At 37.9% G+C, this 13,823-nt stretch overlaps 1 protein-coding gene across 1 annotated transcript in view; it reads left to right on the plus strand.

The window, feature by feature from the left end:
- Nucleotides 1-4,193: 4,193 nt before the first annotated feature.
- Nucleotides 4,194-13,823, plus strand: part of LOC132555421 (uncharacterized) — a 144,235-nt gene continuing 134,605 nt past the window's right edge. Inside the window, exon 1 of the mRNA XM_060219772.1 lies at nt 4,194-6,008. Within this exon, the coding sequence (XP_060075755.1) occupies nt 4,209-6,008 (1,800 nt within the window). The 5' untranslated portion in view covers nt 4,194-4,208. The remainder of the gene's footprint in view (nt 6,009-13,823) is intronic.

Below are 13,823 nucleotides of genomic sequence, written 5' to 3' on the forward strand. Positions count from 1 at the left end.
ATGGCAGACAAGACTAATGTGATATATATTACGAGATTTTCATATTTCGTATGGGTGATGTCATGTGGTATACTATGGGTTTATATCAAATTACCAGTCAAATGATCGCTATATTTCTTCACTCCAATATAAATGAAGTGTCGTTTCCAGTGAGGACATACCAGACTTAACCCAATTTGTACCAGCTGGAGATGAAACAGTTTTGGTGATTAGACAATGAGCTTTCTTCTGTAAAAAATGTCAAAGTTGAACCCTGATGTTCCAATGGAGCTTAGAATGAGTGTCAGATTTCGTAGCTATGTGTGGATGCTATCTGTACAAGTTAAAGTTGATGAAACTGTTAGAATCTGTTTACAGTTATATTGCCAATCCGACTCCATTTTATCAATTTGTGTATAGTTAACCAATTTGTATAGCATTTCAGATGGTACAAATTGTAGTATAATGTGGAATTTCTTCTGTATGGATACTCTGTGATGCAGAATTCCTTAAACACTTGAACTGGTGAAAATAGGGACTAACACATGTGTTTATAATGTAGGATCTGTCATCATCTTCGCCTCATTTTCAAGTTGACACATTTTGACCTGTCAACTGTCGTTATTCCAGTCTGTAAGTGACTGTGTCCGAGGAATGTTTCTCTGGGCGGTCTAGAGAATGAAACTAACTAATGCTTCATCAAGGCTGTAGATGAATCAGTTGTGACAATTATTCAACTGAAACATTTCAGGAGATTTTTTTATGGCGGGGACGTCTGCTCTGTGGTAATTAGTGAATATACTGTTATGAAAACTGTCAGTGATGCTTTACTATATGCTGTGTGAAATAACTGTTTATATGACCTTTTTACTGTGTTCATTCAGAAATCGCTGTCGTAGTCTGATACTTACTATCACAGGCCAACCTGAAGTTCATTCACTAGTTCCGATGTTCCTGTACTCCTAAAAATAAGTGAAAGATATGACTTTTTGATGTGTATATACAATTCTGTGGAATCATATTTACAGAACACTACAAGTTTCTTCAAAGTGGATTTTTGTGTTCCTGCTGAAAGGCTTATGACTGTTTTATGTGTGAAAGATATCTACTCTAACATAAACAAAATGACGTAGAGTTCATACGAAATGAGGTTGTTGTGCATTGGAGAAGATATATGATAATTACAGTTTGAGAAGATTCACTGGAAAGAAGTCGTAAACTGTTGCTTATTGTAAGGCTTCACATGTGTGTGGTTTTTTTTTAAGAAAAATGTGTTTTGATTGATACTGGAAAGTGATGGTTTCACTCACCAGAGATAAAGTACGAAAATGATGCTGAAGTCTTGGCATTGAAATATAAGAAGTGTTATGTGTTATGCCAATCATATGGTAGAGAATTTTGATAGATCTTAAAAGAAACATTTTTTCTTTCGTTTTATGAAAATTAAATACTTTATGGATTCTGAATACAAACTTTCCAGAAGAAATGTCAAAAGGAGAATTAGAGACAGTTTAATTACAGATCTGAACTTAGAAGAAACTAATGAGGAGATTCCGATTGAATTTTATCTAAATTCATTGTTGAGTTGTTTTAACCTGAACTTTGTAAGATACAAACACTTCTCTTGACCAAACTGGTTGCTAAGGCGGCCATGACAGTTTACATGTTGATGGAGATACTGACATGTCCCTAGTTACCTATGGATTCAGGGTCAGTGTTGGCATTTACTTTGTTTATATAATCTAGACCCATGGTGTGGAACTCTCTAACCAAAAAGGAAGCTGGTTTTACCATACTGTAGTCTGGAAGTTCAGGTGAATTTTTTTCTAACCAACCATAAGCTTGGAAAGTGGAAATTAGATTTAATGTGAAATGTATGCAGATAGCTAAATCTGTTCAGCCTGGATAAACTACATTCCAAGACTACATTTTATTTTCTGTGGAATATACTCTTTTGTAGAGAAGTATATGATAATTAGAAAAAATTAGAATATAGAAGTATTGGATCCTAGGAGGCATTAGCCCTGTGGAACAACGTAAGCCCACATTTCAAAATGTTTCTACGAAGGATGTAACTAGATAGCGTTATCATGATGCGTTACAACTGAATCATCTCGTTTGATGGAAGAAAAATAGATTTCAGACATTTTCGTTACATTATAATGCAATAATGCTAGATTTAACAGGATATACTATTGTGAAACCATTAACATTTAAACTGTTACCATAGTAACTTCTACAAGGATAAAATTCTGTTGCTATATAGGTAGAGTTTGTGAGACAATCTGTTTTCTTTATTCAGGTAGCATTTTTTCCTATATTTTTAAAGAGAAAACCAAACAGAACAATCAGCTCTGGATATTGTCTAAGCATCAGCTTAGTCAGACACATGACATTTTAAATCTTGTTTTGTTAGGGCCAACAACTTAAAGTCAATTTGGAATGAGCCAGTAGCATTAATGGAGGTTTGATAATATCTGTGTCACATCTGTGAAGTGTTTCCTCTGATACAGGTTGGATAATAACACTGGTTTTTATTCCTTTTGTCTGACTTATTATCTGTACTGTTGACCGAATTGTCATCATCAGTCCTTCATCACCACTTCATCACCACTTCATCATTATGGATACAAAAATTAAAGGATTCCAAGTGCCAGAATGATGGATTAACAACAAAAAATCAGCTGTGCTAAACTTTGGATTTAAAAAAAAATATCTGGGCCGTGACTGAAAAAAGGGTAAAATCCAGGCCAAGATATGTTAGGTTGGATGTATTAAGTGTCATCACAATGATGAAGTTCTAACAGAAGACTGGCAATTTGGAAGTTTTTAAATTTTGGAAATCTTGATTGTTTAGTGTAGAAGATAAAGGTCGCCTGAATAGGATATAATGATGTGTCTGGTGATTTGGATAAAAAAAACTTTGAAATATAGGTTATAGCTTCAATGACTCTCCACCAACATATCCTGGTGTTTATGTGACTTCTACAACAGGTGATTACAAAAGTAGAACCTCAGGAGACAGGTAAATCTGTTGTCACAAGGGAATTGATGCTGCTGAGTCCTTATGGAACTGTGGCTAGGGGTGGTAGATTGGGCAGTACTTATACTCAACATATGTTACAGGCATGTTGTAGGTGATTATCTGTGAAACTGTTAATCTGTTACATTGAGGGATGTGTTAAGGATCCTGGTATTAATCAGACAAGTTAATGTGTGTTGTAAGTGTGTGATACACTCTGTTTGACTGGATTATACAGAAGTTGTAATACAGACATGAGAGTATGTGTATTTGTATCCACCTAATCAGTGCTTAAATTCTCTAATCATATCTTTACATTTAGAGGATTGTTTGGAAGCACTTTCAAATTTTGTTCCAAACCTTGATTTAATATGGCTATTCATTGGTGTTAAAAATATTTTGACATATCGATAATATGTAGTTGAACTGCTTGTTAGCTCTGTTATCCTGGTGCTTCAATTTGTTAATATAAAAATCTTTCAATCATAAAGAAACTTTAGAACTTGTGTCTTACGTGTGTGTATAGTGTATTCATTTTTGACAAATATCTGTTATCACACTGAAAGTTTGTGCAGGAAACAGTTAAACTAAGAATTGGTGGGAGCTAGTACATTCACAGCACATTTACCCCGGGCAGGTAGATATATAGGTGTGAAAGTTAAGACTAGGGTTAGTGATAAGAGTCTGACCAGGTAATGTACTGATGCTGGGGATGTAGCTGTTCTCCTACACTCACTGCTTGTCCAGTGTTTTCTGTGTGAAGTAGGGGGCTGTGTAAAGTGTACCTCCAAGCTGACTAGCTGCCAACACGCTATACATACAAATAGACCCACAGATTGGGAACGCATTGATGAGGAAATCTAAGGTATAACCATTTCAAAACAGGCATCGGGATGTTTAGTTGGTGCGTCAGGTTTTAAAATTCACCCAAACTTGGATGGTTCAAAGAAAGCACCCCGGAAATCTTGAATCAGTATCCGGGTATGATGATGGACCACACCCCTTCCTAACTGGAGTACTTACCCCAGGGCCTTGTATTGGCTAAAGATTGACATTGTTATCAGTGAGCCTAAAACATGGAAACATGGCAAAATACCAGCAGTTATGTTTAAGCTGTTACCACGGTTACCAAAACACAGAAATTTGTAAACCGCAAATACCACAAGTATCGTCAAAGTGAAAGTACAGTATAAAAACACGATACAACATGCTGAAATTTGTTTCACGAAAACCTCCGAAAGGAAAAGCAGGCAGTCAACACTATCCTGACTACCATAGCCAAGAGACACAGGCTCCTAAAGGTCACCAGACAAGGCTTTTTCGCGCGAGGGCATCTTCAGGAATGAAAAGCCCTCCAAGTTTCGACCCCTTAAGGGGGGATAAGTCTCATATACACACGTCAGATAATGCAGGAAGGGACAGTTTGGGATATGACGCAACCAGTGAAAGTCAGACAGATTGTGTATATGATAACTTGGACAAGGTCAGAGAAAGGTCAAGGCAAATACAGGAAAATGGTCAGGATATCAGTTTTGACTCCTCTGACCTTACAAGGTCAAGGTCACCAAGCAATTTGAGTTCTGAGTCGTCACCTTATGGAAGTTTACGCAAAAAACATGAAAAGAATCAGGACCCACGGCGAGGTGGTCATGGATACCGTCATGTGACATGGAGTCCTGATGTCACCAATGGTGACAATTTACCAATGATAAGTGAGAAATATGTATCTGCACCTGCAGGAAACTTACACTACAAATCTCCTTACAATTTGGCAACGAGGACTTACATGGCTGACGACTATGTCCATAAAAAACCTGATTTGTCACATATACGTTACACTGTTGGCAATGTGAAAGATTGTATACAAACAGTTCCAGGACCAGACATACAAGGATCTGGAAGGACTGTCAACATGGCAGAACAATTTAGGGGAGACAAGCGTACGAATGTGTCAGATTTGTATACCTCGCATAATAAACCAATGCAATCAACATCATTGAATTCGACCGATTCAAATTTGAGTGACATTCATATAGGACCACGTCAATTTCCACGGGACCTTGACCAATCTCTCGGTGAACAATCACTGGTAACTGACGGTGCCCCAAATTATGCTTATTATACAACACTACCAGCCAATTTTAGCATGCGATCAAACTTTGTGTTCTCCCCGCGTGTTTGTAGCACTCCTATTAAGGATTTGTCGAAAACAAAAGATAGACCAAGACTAAAAGTCATCATTCCACCGAAGGATAGTGACTTTTTAACGACCAATCAGCACACATTCCAAAGTCATGTGACCAACCCATGTGCATCAGATGGAGTGACCATAGATGGAAATGATGAATATGACAATATTGCCACAGATCAAATAGAACGTCACAGAAGGAAAACGAGCGACATGGCACGACAGGATGTATTTAAAGCAGATAACATTTCTATTACACACCAGGATGGGGGACCATCACAACAATCTAAAACTAATTACCATGGGCTGTTTACACAGTCAGAACCAAATAAAAAAGAACATCATATACAACGCTCTAAACAACCAGATAAAATGGATCATGGTCAAAAACACGTTCGTAGGGGATTTCCACGACTTTTTCTCCCGAAAGAAAAAACACCGAAAAAAGCTCATCCAGAAAGTCATCCTGAAATGGTTGCCATGACATCTGGTATATACAGTCAACCAGCTGTAAGTGGACATCCCATCACTGGCACTACCACCACCAAGGAATCAACAGGATTTCAGGATAAAAGGGATGGACATTATCACCATTTTGACAGTTTAGTGAGAGCTCCTAGGATAATTCCTGAGTCAAAAAAAGTGGAAACTGGTCCAGTTCTGTATCAACAGATACAAAAAGGAGCTGAGGGGCCAGGTAAAGGAGGCCACTTAGGGAAGAGTTACATGAAACAGCCTCCCACTCATACTCCTCAGGAGAGACAAGAAAGGGGACAATACTCAGTGGGGAGGTTCAAAGAACAGACCTCGTCACACAAGGTAAGTAGACATATGCTGAGTAGAGATAATCTGAAAGGGAGATAACTTCAGTTAAGTAAGATACCTGTAAGGGAGACAACTTCAGTTAAGTAAGATACCTGTGTGAGAGATAATTTTAGTGAAGTTATTTAGATGGCCTGTATACAAAGTAAGGGAAACAATGGTGGATAGAGAATTTTCTACTTGGTCTATACGATTTGGGATTTGTTGCTTTAGACATGATGTTAGATTTCATGAATAGGCAAAAAAATTGAAATGATATTAAAATTGTGAATAATTAGTCACATCATCTACTATTCCATTTTGTTTTGTTCGCTGCAAAGAGGAGAAAGGAAGAAGTAGTGTTAGTGGGGAGTCTCCTTGAAAGAGAAAAGAGAAAGAAGGAAGTAGTGTTAGTGGGGAGTCTCCTTGTAGAGGAAAATGGAGGAAATAGTGTTACTGTAGTAGAGGGTGGTGACCAGGGTTCTGAGGGTAGAGTTATTATTGTAAACCATCTCTGTCCAGGCTAAATAGATGGGCTTTATCTTCTCTGTAATCTTACTACATGTAGGTTTCAATCCATCAACCCTCTACAGGGGGTCACTACCACACATGTTGTATATTGTACATAGTGGTCAGCTACCACCTGTCTGTCTTGTGTAGTAAAGTTAGATTTCTCTCTGTTATGAGCTGAAAGGCAGAAAGGTCATAATAATGGGTGTAAAACCCTAAAACCCTTAAATAAATTAATAAATAAATAGGGACTTGAGTCAAGATAGGGTCTTAAGGAGGTGATAGAGGACTTGTAATGAGTCAGGATGGGGGTCTTGAGGAGGTAATAAAGGGCTAGTTAGGAGTCAGAATGGGGTCTTGGGGTAGTAATAGAGAGCTTGTTAGGAGTCAGGATGGGGGTCTTGAGGAGGTAATAAAGGGCTAGTTAGGAGTCAGAATGGGGGTCTTGGGGTAGTGATAGAGGGCTAGTTAGGAGTCAGGATTGGGGTCTTGATGTAGTAATAGAGGGCTGGTTAGGAGTCAGGATGGGGGTCTTGATGTAGTGATAGAGGGCTGGTTAGGAGTCAGGATGGGGGTCTTGATGTAGTGATAGAGGGCTGGTTAGGAGTCAGGATGGGGGTCTTGATGTAGTGATAGAGGGCTGGTTAGGAGTCAGGATGGGGGTCTTGATGTAGTGATAGAGGGCTGGTTAGGAGTCAGGATGGGGGTCTTGGTGTATGATAGAGGGCTGGTTAGGAGTCAGGATGGGGGTCTTGATGTAGTGATAGAGGGCTGGTTAGGAGTCAGGATGGGGGTCTTGATGTAGTGATAGAGGGCTGGTTAGGAGTCAGGATGGGGGCTGGTTAGGAGTCAGGATGGGGGTCTTGGGGTAGTGATAGAGGGCTAGTTAGGAGTCAGGATTGGGGTCTTGAGGTAGTGATAGAGAGCTAGTTAGGAGTCAGGATGGGGGTCTGGGGGAGTTATAGAGGCCAATTAGGAGTCAGGATGAGGTTCTTGGGGTAGTGATAGAGGGCTGAGCAGGTGGTCAGGATGGGGGTCTTGAGGGAGTGATAGAGGGCTAGTTAGGAGTCAGGAGGAGTTTTTAGGATGCTGATAGAGGGCTGAGCAGGTGGTCAGGATCAGGGTATTTGGGTGTTAAAATTGAGTAGTGATTGGGGTTAAGAGTCAGGATAGAGATATTTAGGCAGTTTAATTACCAGTAAGTGAAGCAAATTTGAAAAAAAAAAGTATAGGTGCACCTGGTAATACTTGCATGTCTCCATCTGAGCCAATTAGGAAGATGTTTGTTGTAAAATGAATGAATTTGTATCAGGATTTGGAGGGAGAGATGATATGGATTGGATAGAGATGTGAGGGACAGGAAATGGAAGGGAGGGTTTGATAGTTTGGGGATGATACCTTTGTCTGCAGTGTCTTCAGAAGCTTACCATATCTACCAAGTACAAATTTGATGTCATTACAAATACATTTACAGAAATTATGAATAGTGTGTGATACAGAGGTATAACGTTTAGATCAGGACTTGAACTGGTCTCATTTATAGATAATGATAGTTTTGTGTTAGTTTGAGGATGGAGGAGGGAGGTGGGAGAGTGAGGGAGGAAGAGGGGGGGCAGCTAGATACCAAAGGGATAAATAATGACAGAGCCAGTTAAAGAAGCTCAGGGCTAGACCAAGGGGAGGTGGGGGGTTGGGGGGTGTTTAGGGGTGGATACCTGAGAGATTTAATGAGAGAACAGTGTTACAGATGTATGGGACTAGACCTGGGGGCTGGATAACAAACGGAACACCATAACAGCATAACTAATTATTACCAGTTACTGTCAATAAAAAGAGATGAAGGAACATTGCTATTTGTGATCTGTCAGTGTTGTAGGGCAGAGAGGTTAACTGAGGTTGAGGCTTTTATTTGGTACTTATAGAGGTAACATTTCTATTTCGATCCCTTAACAAACTGCACTCAATTTCTGATTTTTTGGACAGGAAGTCAACATTTATGTACAATTCCAAATTTAAACACGCCTTATCAAATTTTGTATTTTCATAATTGTTGTGAAAGTGTTATTCCTCTAAGTAGATGTATCTTAAAATAGCTAATTTGATGAGGCATTTGATCATATTTCCACACCCTTCAGTTACAAAAATTCTGTTTCCATCTCCGTGGAAAGTGTGTGAGATTTCTCTGCTCTGTACAATACCATGTACACCTCTTTTAGAAATTGATCGTTTGCAATACAGGAATGTATTTAATCAGAAATCAACTGACGTGTCAAGTACAAGTAGTAAAAACATAGAAAAAAACAAATTGGAAAGTTATGCAAACAGTGACAGTTGATCCAAGCATTTACTTAAACCTGATTGAAATGGGTCTTGATTGTCTCCCTTTATATAAAACTCGCAAGACAAAAGTACTTTCTTGGCAATGACAGGTGATATTGCATATCTCTGACCGACCTTATCTCCCAAATTGACATAGAAATATGGCTTTCACTAGACAAAACAGGGAAGGTTTTGGCTTCTTCAGAACAATCTTGGGCACTCTGTGACTTAAAACAGTAGTACGTTAATTGGCTACAATTGAGATAGGCAGAAGATTTTGGATGGTGCTTTCATGTTTTATCAGAAGACCCTTCACCTATGGAGAAATTAAAAACATGAAAATATTCTCAGTCTGGTGTTAAGTTACCATGATAGAGCATCCACAAGCCAGATACGATTCTAAAATACCCTGACCAACTGTTAAAGAATGCTTTAATGGTGATTTCTCTAAATTTAGCACTGGAGATTCGAATGGATCACATACACAATCAAGTGGGTCTAAAATTGAGATTAATGTATTGTAATGGCAATCTTTTCATTAATAATATCTGTTACCTAGTAATATTTAATTATTTTCCTATATTTGATAACAGCCATTTCAAGAAAATAAAGTAAGATAGTACCTCTTATTGAAAGAAATTATCACACATTAAAGCTGCCATTTGTATTCTTTACCAGTGAGTAACATACAGCTATTGGCTTATCATGAGGTCATTTCACAAACTTTTATCCATGGTAAAATGGAAAAGTGAAGTATTCACCTTTGAAGTGAAATTTAACAGGTTCTATTTGTTATATTTGTCACACTGATATCTTACAGTACATTTCCAACTACTTTTCTGGAAGATTAATTCGAGTTTTGAAACTTTTGATGATAGGAGTTTAACTATGTTATATTTAGGATACAAAAAATGGAAGTTTCTCTCGAAATTTTATTGAAGCCAATGCCCGAAATCGCCCCATTGTAAGTGGGATGAAGGTGATTGTTTTTACATCTTTATTTTGTTCTACCTACAAATTGTTTTGGAGAGTCTGTAGATGAGCTAATCAGATTCTGGTATTATTACATATGGATGAGCTTATTACCAGGCTAAATACTTGATCAAAACAATATCACTGCTAACACAAAATGTGGTATATGAAAGTACAAAGATATGTACTTTATCTCTTAATCAAAATGCCTGCAGTGGTTTCGTTTAAATTCAAGCTGAAACGTGTACTTAATATTTTTTATAAAATCTAACGTTAATTATCTCGTTAATCAAGTGAGTAATTTTGTCTAGTAGATGCTGAAAGAAAACATCAGACACTTATAGTCCCATCCTTGTGATGTATAGTGTCATGGTATCGCCATAGGAACACCATCACATGCATGTTCACATTATGTAATGTTAGCAAATCAAACATTCCACTGACTCAGATGATGAGAGGAAATTTAAATCTGAGAAAATCTTTTCTATAAAGACTACATACCAGTATGTTTCCTTAGAACGAAAACATCAAATTGATTCAGATATATAAACAAACGGTCATTACAAATACATTAAATATGCAAGAAAATAATAAAAGTGTAGTTATCTCTTGAAAGCTCTTAGCACAGAGCTTCATGATAGAGGATTCAAAAACAGCTTCTGTTACTACTCCTTCTTAAACTGTTTCTGTGATGATAAAGAGAAAAACATATTACAAGAGTAATGAACTGGCAATTGTATTTTTCATATTTCTTATTTCTATGGTGTAGGTACCATATTTACCTGTCATTAAGCCCATACCTGGTAATAAGACCATCTATATCTATCGCTGGTCATTAGATTTATAAACAAGTGTTACATCGTTGTCCTTCCGATAAGCCCACCCATAGCTATTGCTATTTAGTAGATTAACAAACAATCTGATTTCATCGTCCTCACAAAAGGACACCTCCTTCCTGACTCAGGGTTATGTGTTTTTGGCACCTGGGCTTATTGTGGGATAGATATGGGTATGATGTTAAATTACTATAAATACATACAAGAAGATTTATCAACAAGTCAAACTGATTGCCCTACCCTACTATGTTTCATTATGTTCTGTTTATCTTGTTGTCATTTAAATAGGAAGGTGTTACATACACTGGCAAATCTCAGCATCAAAGAAAAAAATTCCAAATACATGTTTTACATTGCATGTGTTGGATTGAATTTTATCAGTATGTCTGGGTCTGGTAAATGTTTTACAGATTACCAAATGTTTCTGCTAAGAAACAAGCATATCACTGCAATGACATAATAAAGTCATAGTTACGACCTGACACACAAAACAAACATAGAGAACATTCCGACTTCATCTCGTTAATACCAAGAAGATACATGCCAAGATAACTGACAATATTTCGCCACAAAGCATAAAATCTCACTGTCTTCTGTTTTGTATCGTACTAGTAAGTCAGTGTCAGAGGGGAGGTCTGTCAGAATTTCACATGTAAGAAATAATTGATGATACACAGTTCACTTATTTTTATCATTAATGATAGATCATATGAAAATAACACCTGTTCTGGTTATTCTATGACAGTGTATGTGTACAGTTGTAACCTAGGTACATGTCTGTGTACAAGTGTAACCTGGGTATGTATGTCTGTGTACAGGTGTAACCTGGGTACATGTCTGTGTACAGGTGTAACCTGGGTACATGTCTGTGTACAGGTGTAACCTGGGTACATGTCTGTGTACAGGTGTAACCTGGGTATGTATGTCTGTGTACAGGTGTAACCTGGGTATGTATGTCTGTGTACAGGTGTAACCTTGGTATGTATGTCTGTGTACAGGTGTAACCTGGGTACATGTCTGTGTACAGGTGTAACCTGGGTATGTATGTCTGTGTACAGGTGTAACCTGGGTATGTATGTCTGTGTACAGGTGTAACCTGGGTACATGTCTGTGTACAGGTGTAACCTGGGTATGTATGTCTGTGTACAGGTGTAACCTGGGTATGTATGTCTGTGTACAGGTGTAACCTGGGTATGTATGTCTGTGTACAGGTGTAACCTGGGTATGTATGTCTGTGTACAGGTGTAACCTGGGTATGTATGTCTGTGTACAGGTGTAACCTGGGTACATGTCTGTGTACAGGTGTAACTTGGGTATGTATGTCTGTGTACAGGTGTAACCTGGGTATGTATGTCTGTGTACAGGTGTAACCTAGGTAGATATGTCTGTGTACAGGTGTAACCTGGGTATGTATGTCTGTGTACAGGTGTAACTTGGGTATGTATGTCTGTGTACAGGTGTAACCTGTATATGTATGTCTGTGTACAGGTGTAACCTGGGTATGTATGTCTGTGTACAGGTGTAACCTAGGTAGATATGTCTGTACAGGTGTAACCTGGGTATGTATGTCTGTGTACAGGTGTAACCTGTATATGTATGTCTGTGTACAGGTGTAACCTGGGTATGTATGTCTGTGTAAAGGTGTAACCTTGGTACATGTCTGTACAGGTGTAACCTGGGTATGTATGTCTGTGTACAGGTGTAACCTGTATATGTATGTCTGTGTACAGGTGTAACCTGTGTATGTATGTCTGTGTACAGGTGTAACCTGGGTATGCATGTCTGTGTACAGTTGTAACCTGGGTATGTATGTCTGTATACAGGTGTAACCTGGGTACATGTCTGTGTACAGGTGTAACCTGGGTATGTATGTCTGTGTACAGGTGTAACCTGGGTATGTTTGTCTGTGTACAGGTGTAACCTGGGTACATGTCTGTGTACAGGTGTAACCTGGGTATGTATGTCTGTGTACAGGTGTAACCTGGGTAGATATGTTTGTGTACAGTTGTAACCTGGGTATGTATGTCTGTGTACAGGTATAACCTGGGTATGTATGTCTGTGTACAGGTGTAACCTGGGTATGTATATCTGTGTACAGGTGTAACCTGGCTATATATATCTGTGTACAGGTGTCTAGTTTACAGGCCTTAAGATGGCAATGGTGATGATAGTGGTGGTATTATGATGACTTGTGATATTGTGTTGAAGTCTGATATCAGTTTCACACAGATAGAATTAGTTATATGCTTGACTTGTAGGTCTATAATTCTGGGAGCTCTGTGTATTTTCTCTGTGCTATAGGAGGCCATGAATTTGCCAAGTATATTTATGTATATAATCTGTGGATATTTGGTTAAATTAAGCATTACTGGCTTTGTGGTGGTGTATATCTATTTTCCAGATGTAATTAAAGATCCACACCCCACTGTGAGAAAGCTATATCTCCACTTTGGAGAGCTCTAAAAATGATGATCCTAATAAAAATGTAAAGGAGATGGAACTCTCATTAATAATATAAGATTTATGTATTTCAAAGCCTTGAGATAAAAATAAATTATAATGTTTATCAAGAAAATATGAGTTTGTCAGTTCTAGGTAACATCATTGGAATCTTACAATGTTATAATACATTTTCTTTGTAATTACATTTTGATTCAAAACTGTACAAGAATGCAACCAGATTTGAAACCATTATGTAAAAGGTATATAGGAAGGATAGATATAAAAATGTTTGTGATTATGATTATCTAAGCCAGCTTTACTGGACCTACCTAATTCCAGTTATGTGTTCGATGATCTCATACAATATTTATTTTCACAACAAAAGTCTTAGAATAACCTTCCCTTAAATAGTCAGTCCCAGGTTAGTATCTTCTAGTTTTTTTAGTTTGTACCAGGATAATCTCTCCTCTGTTGGTTTGGTACCAGGATAATCTCCCCTTTTTTGAATTGTCCAGAATAATTTCCCCTTTTTTGGTTTGTCCAAGGATAACCAGATAATCTCCCCATCTTTTGTCTGCATAAATCTAAATAATACAAACACAACCAATTTCATTAGAACCTTTGGTCCTGACCTTTTTTGGTAAAATATTACTAAGCAAAGGTCTCATGATATCAGCTGTGATATTAAGAGGTCAGAGGTCATGAAATATATATGTCTATTGAGGTTAAAGTCATATATAGGTCAGTTAAGACT

The sequence above is a fragment of the Ylistrum balloti genome, unplaced genomic scaffold, assembly GCF_031769215.1.
Source record: "Ylistrum balloti isolate Yb309-2 unplaced genomic scaffold, AGI_CSIRO_Ybal_v1 Utg370488, whole genome shotgun sequence".
Classification (NCBI taxonomy): domain Eukaryota; kingdom Metazoa; phylum Mollusca; class Bivalvia; order Pectinida; family Pectinidae; genus Ylistrum; species Ylistrum balloti.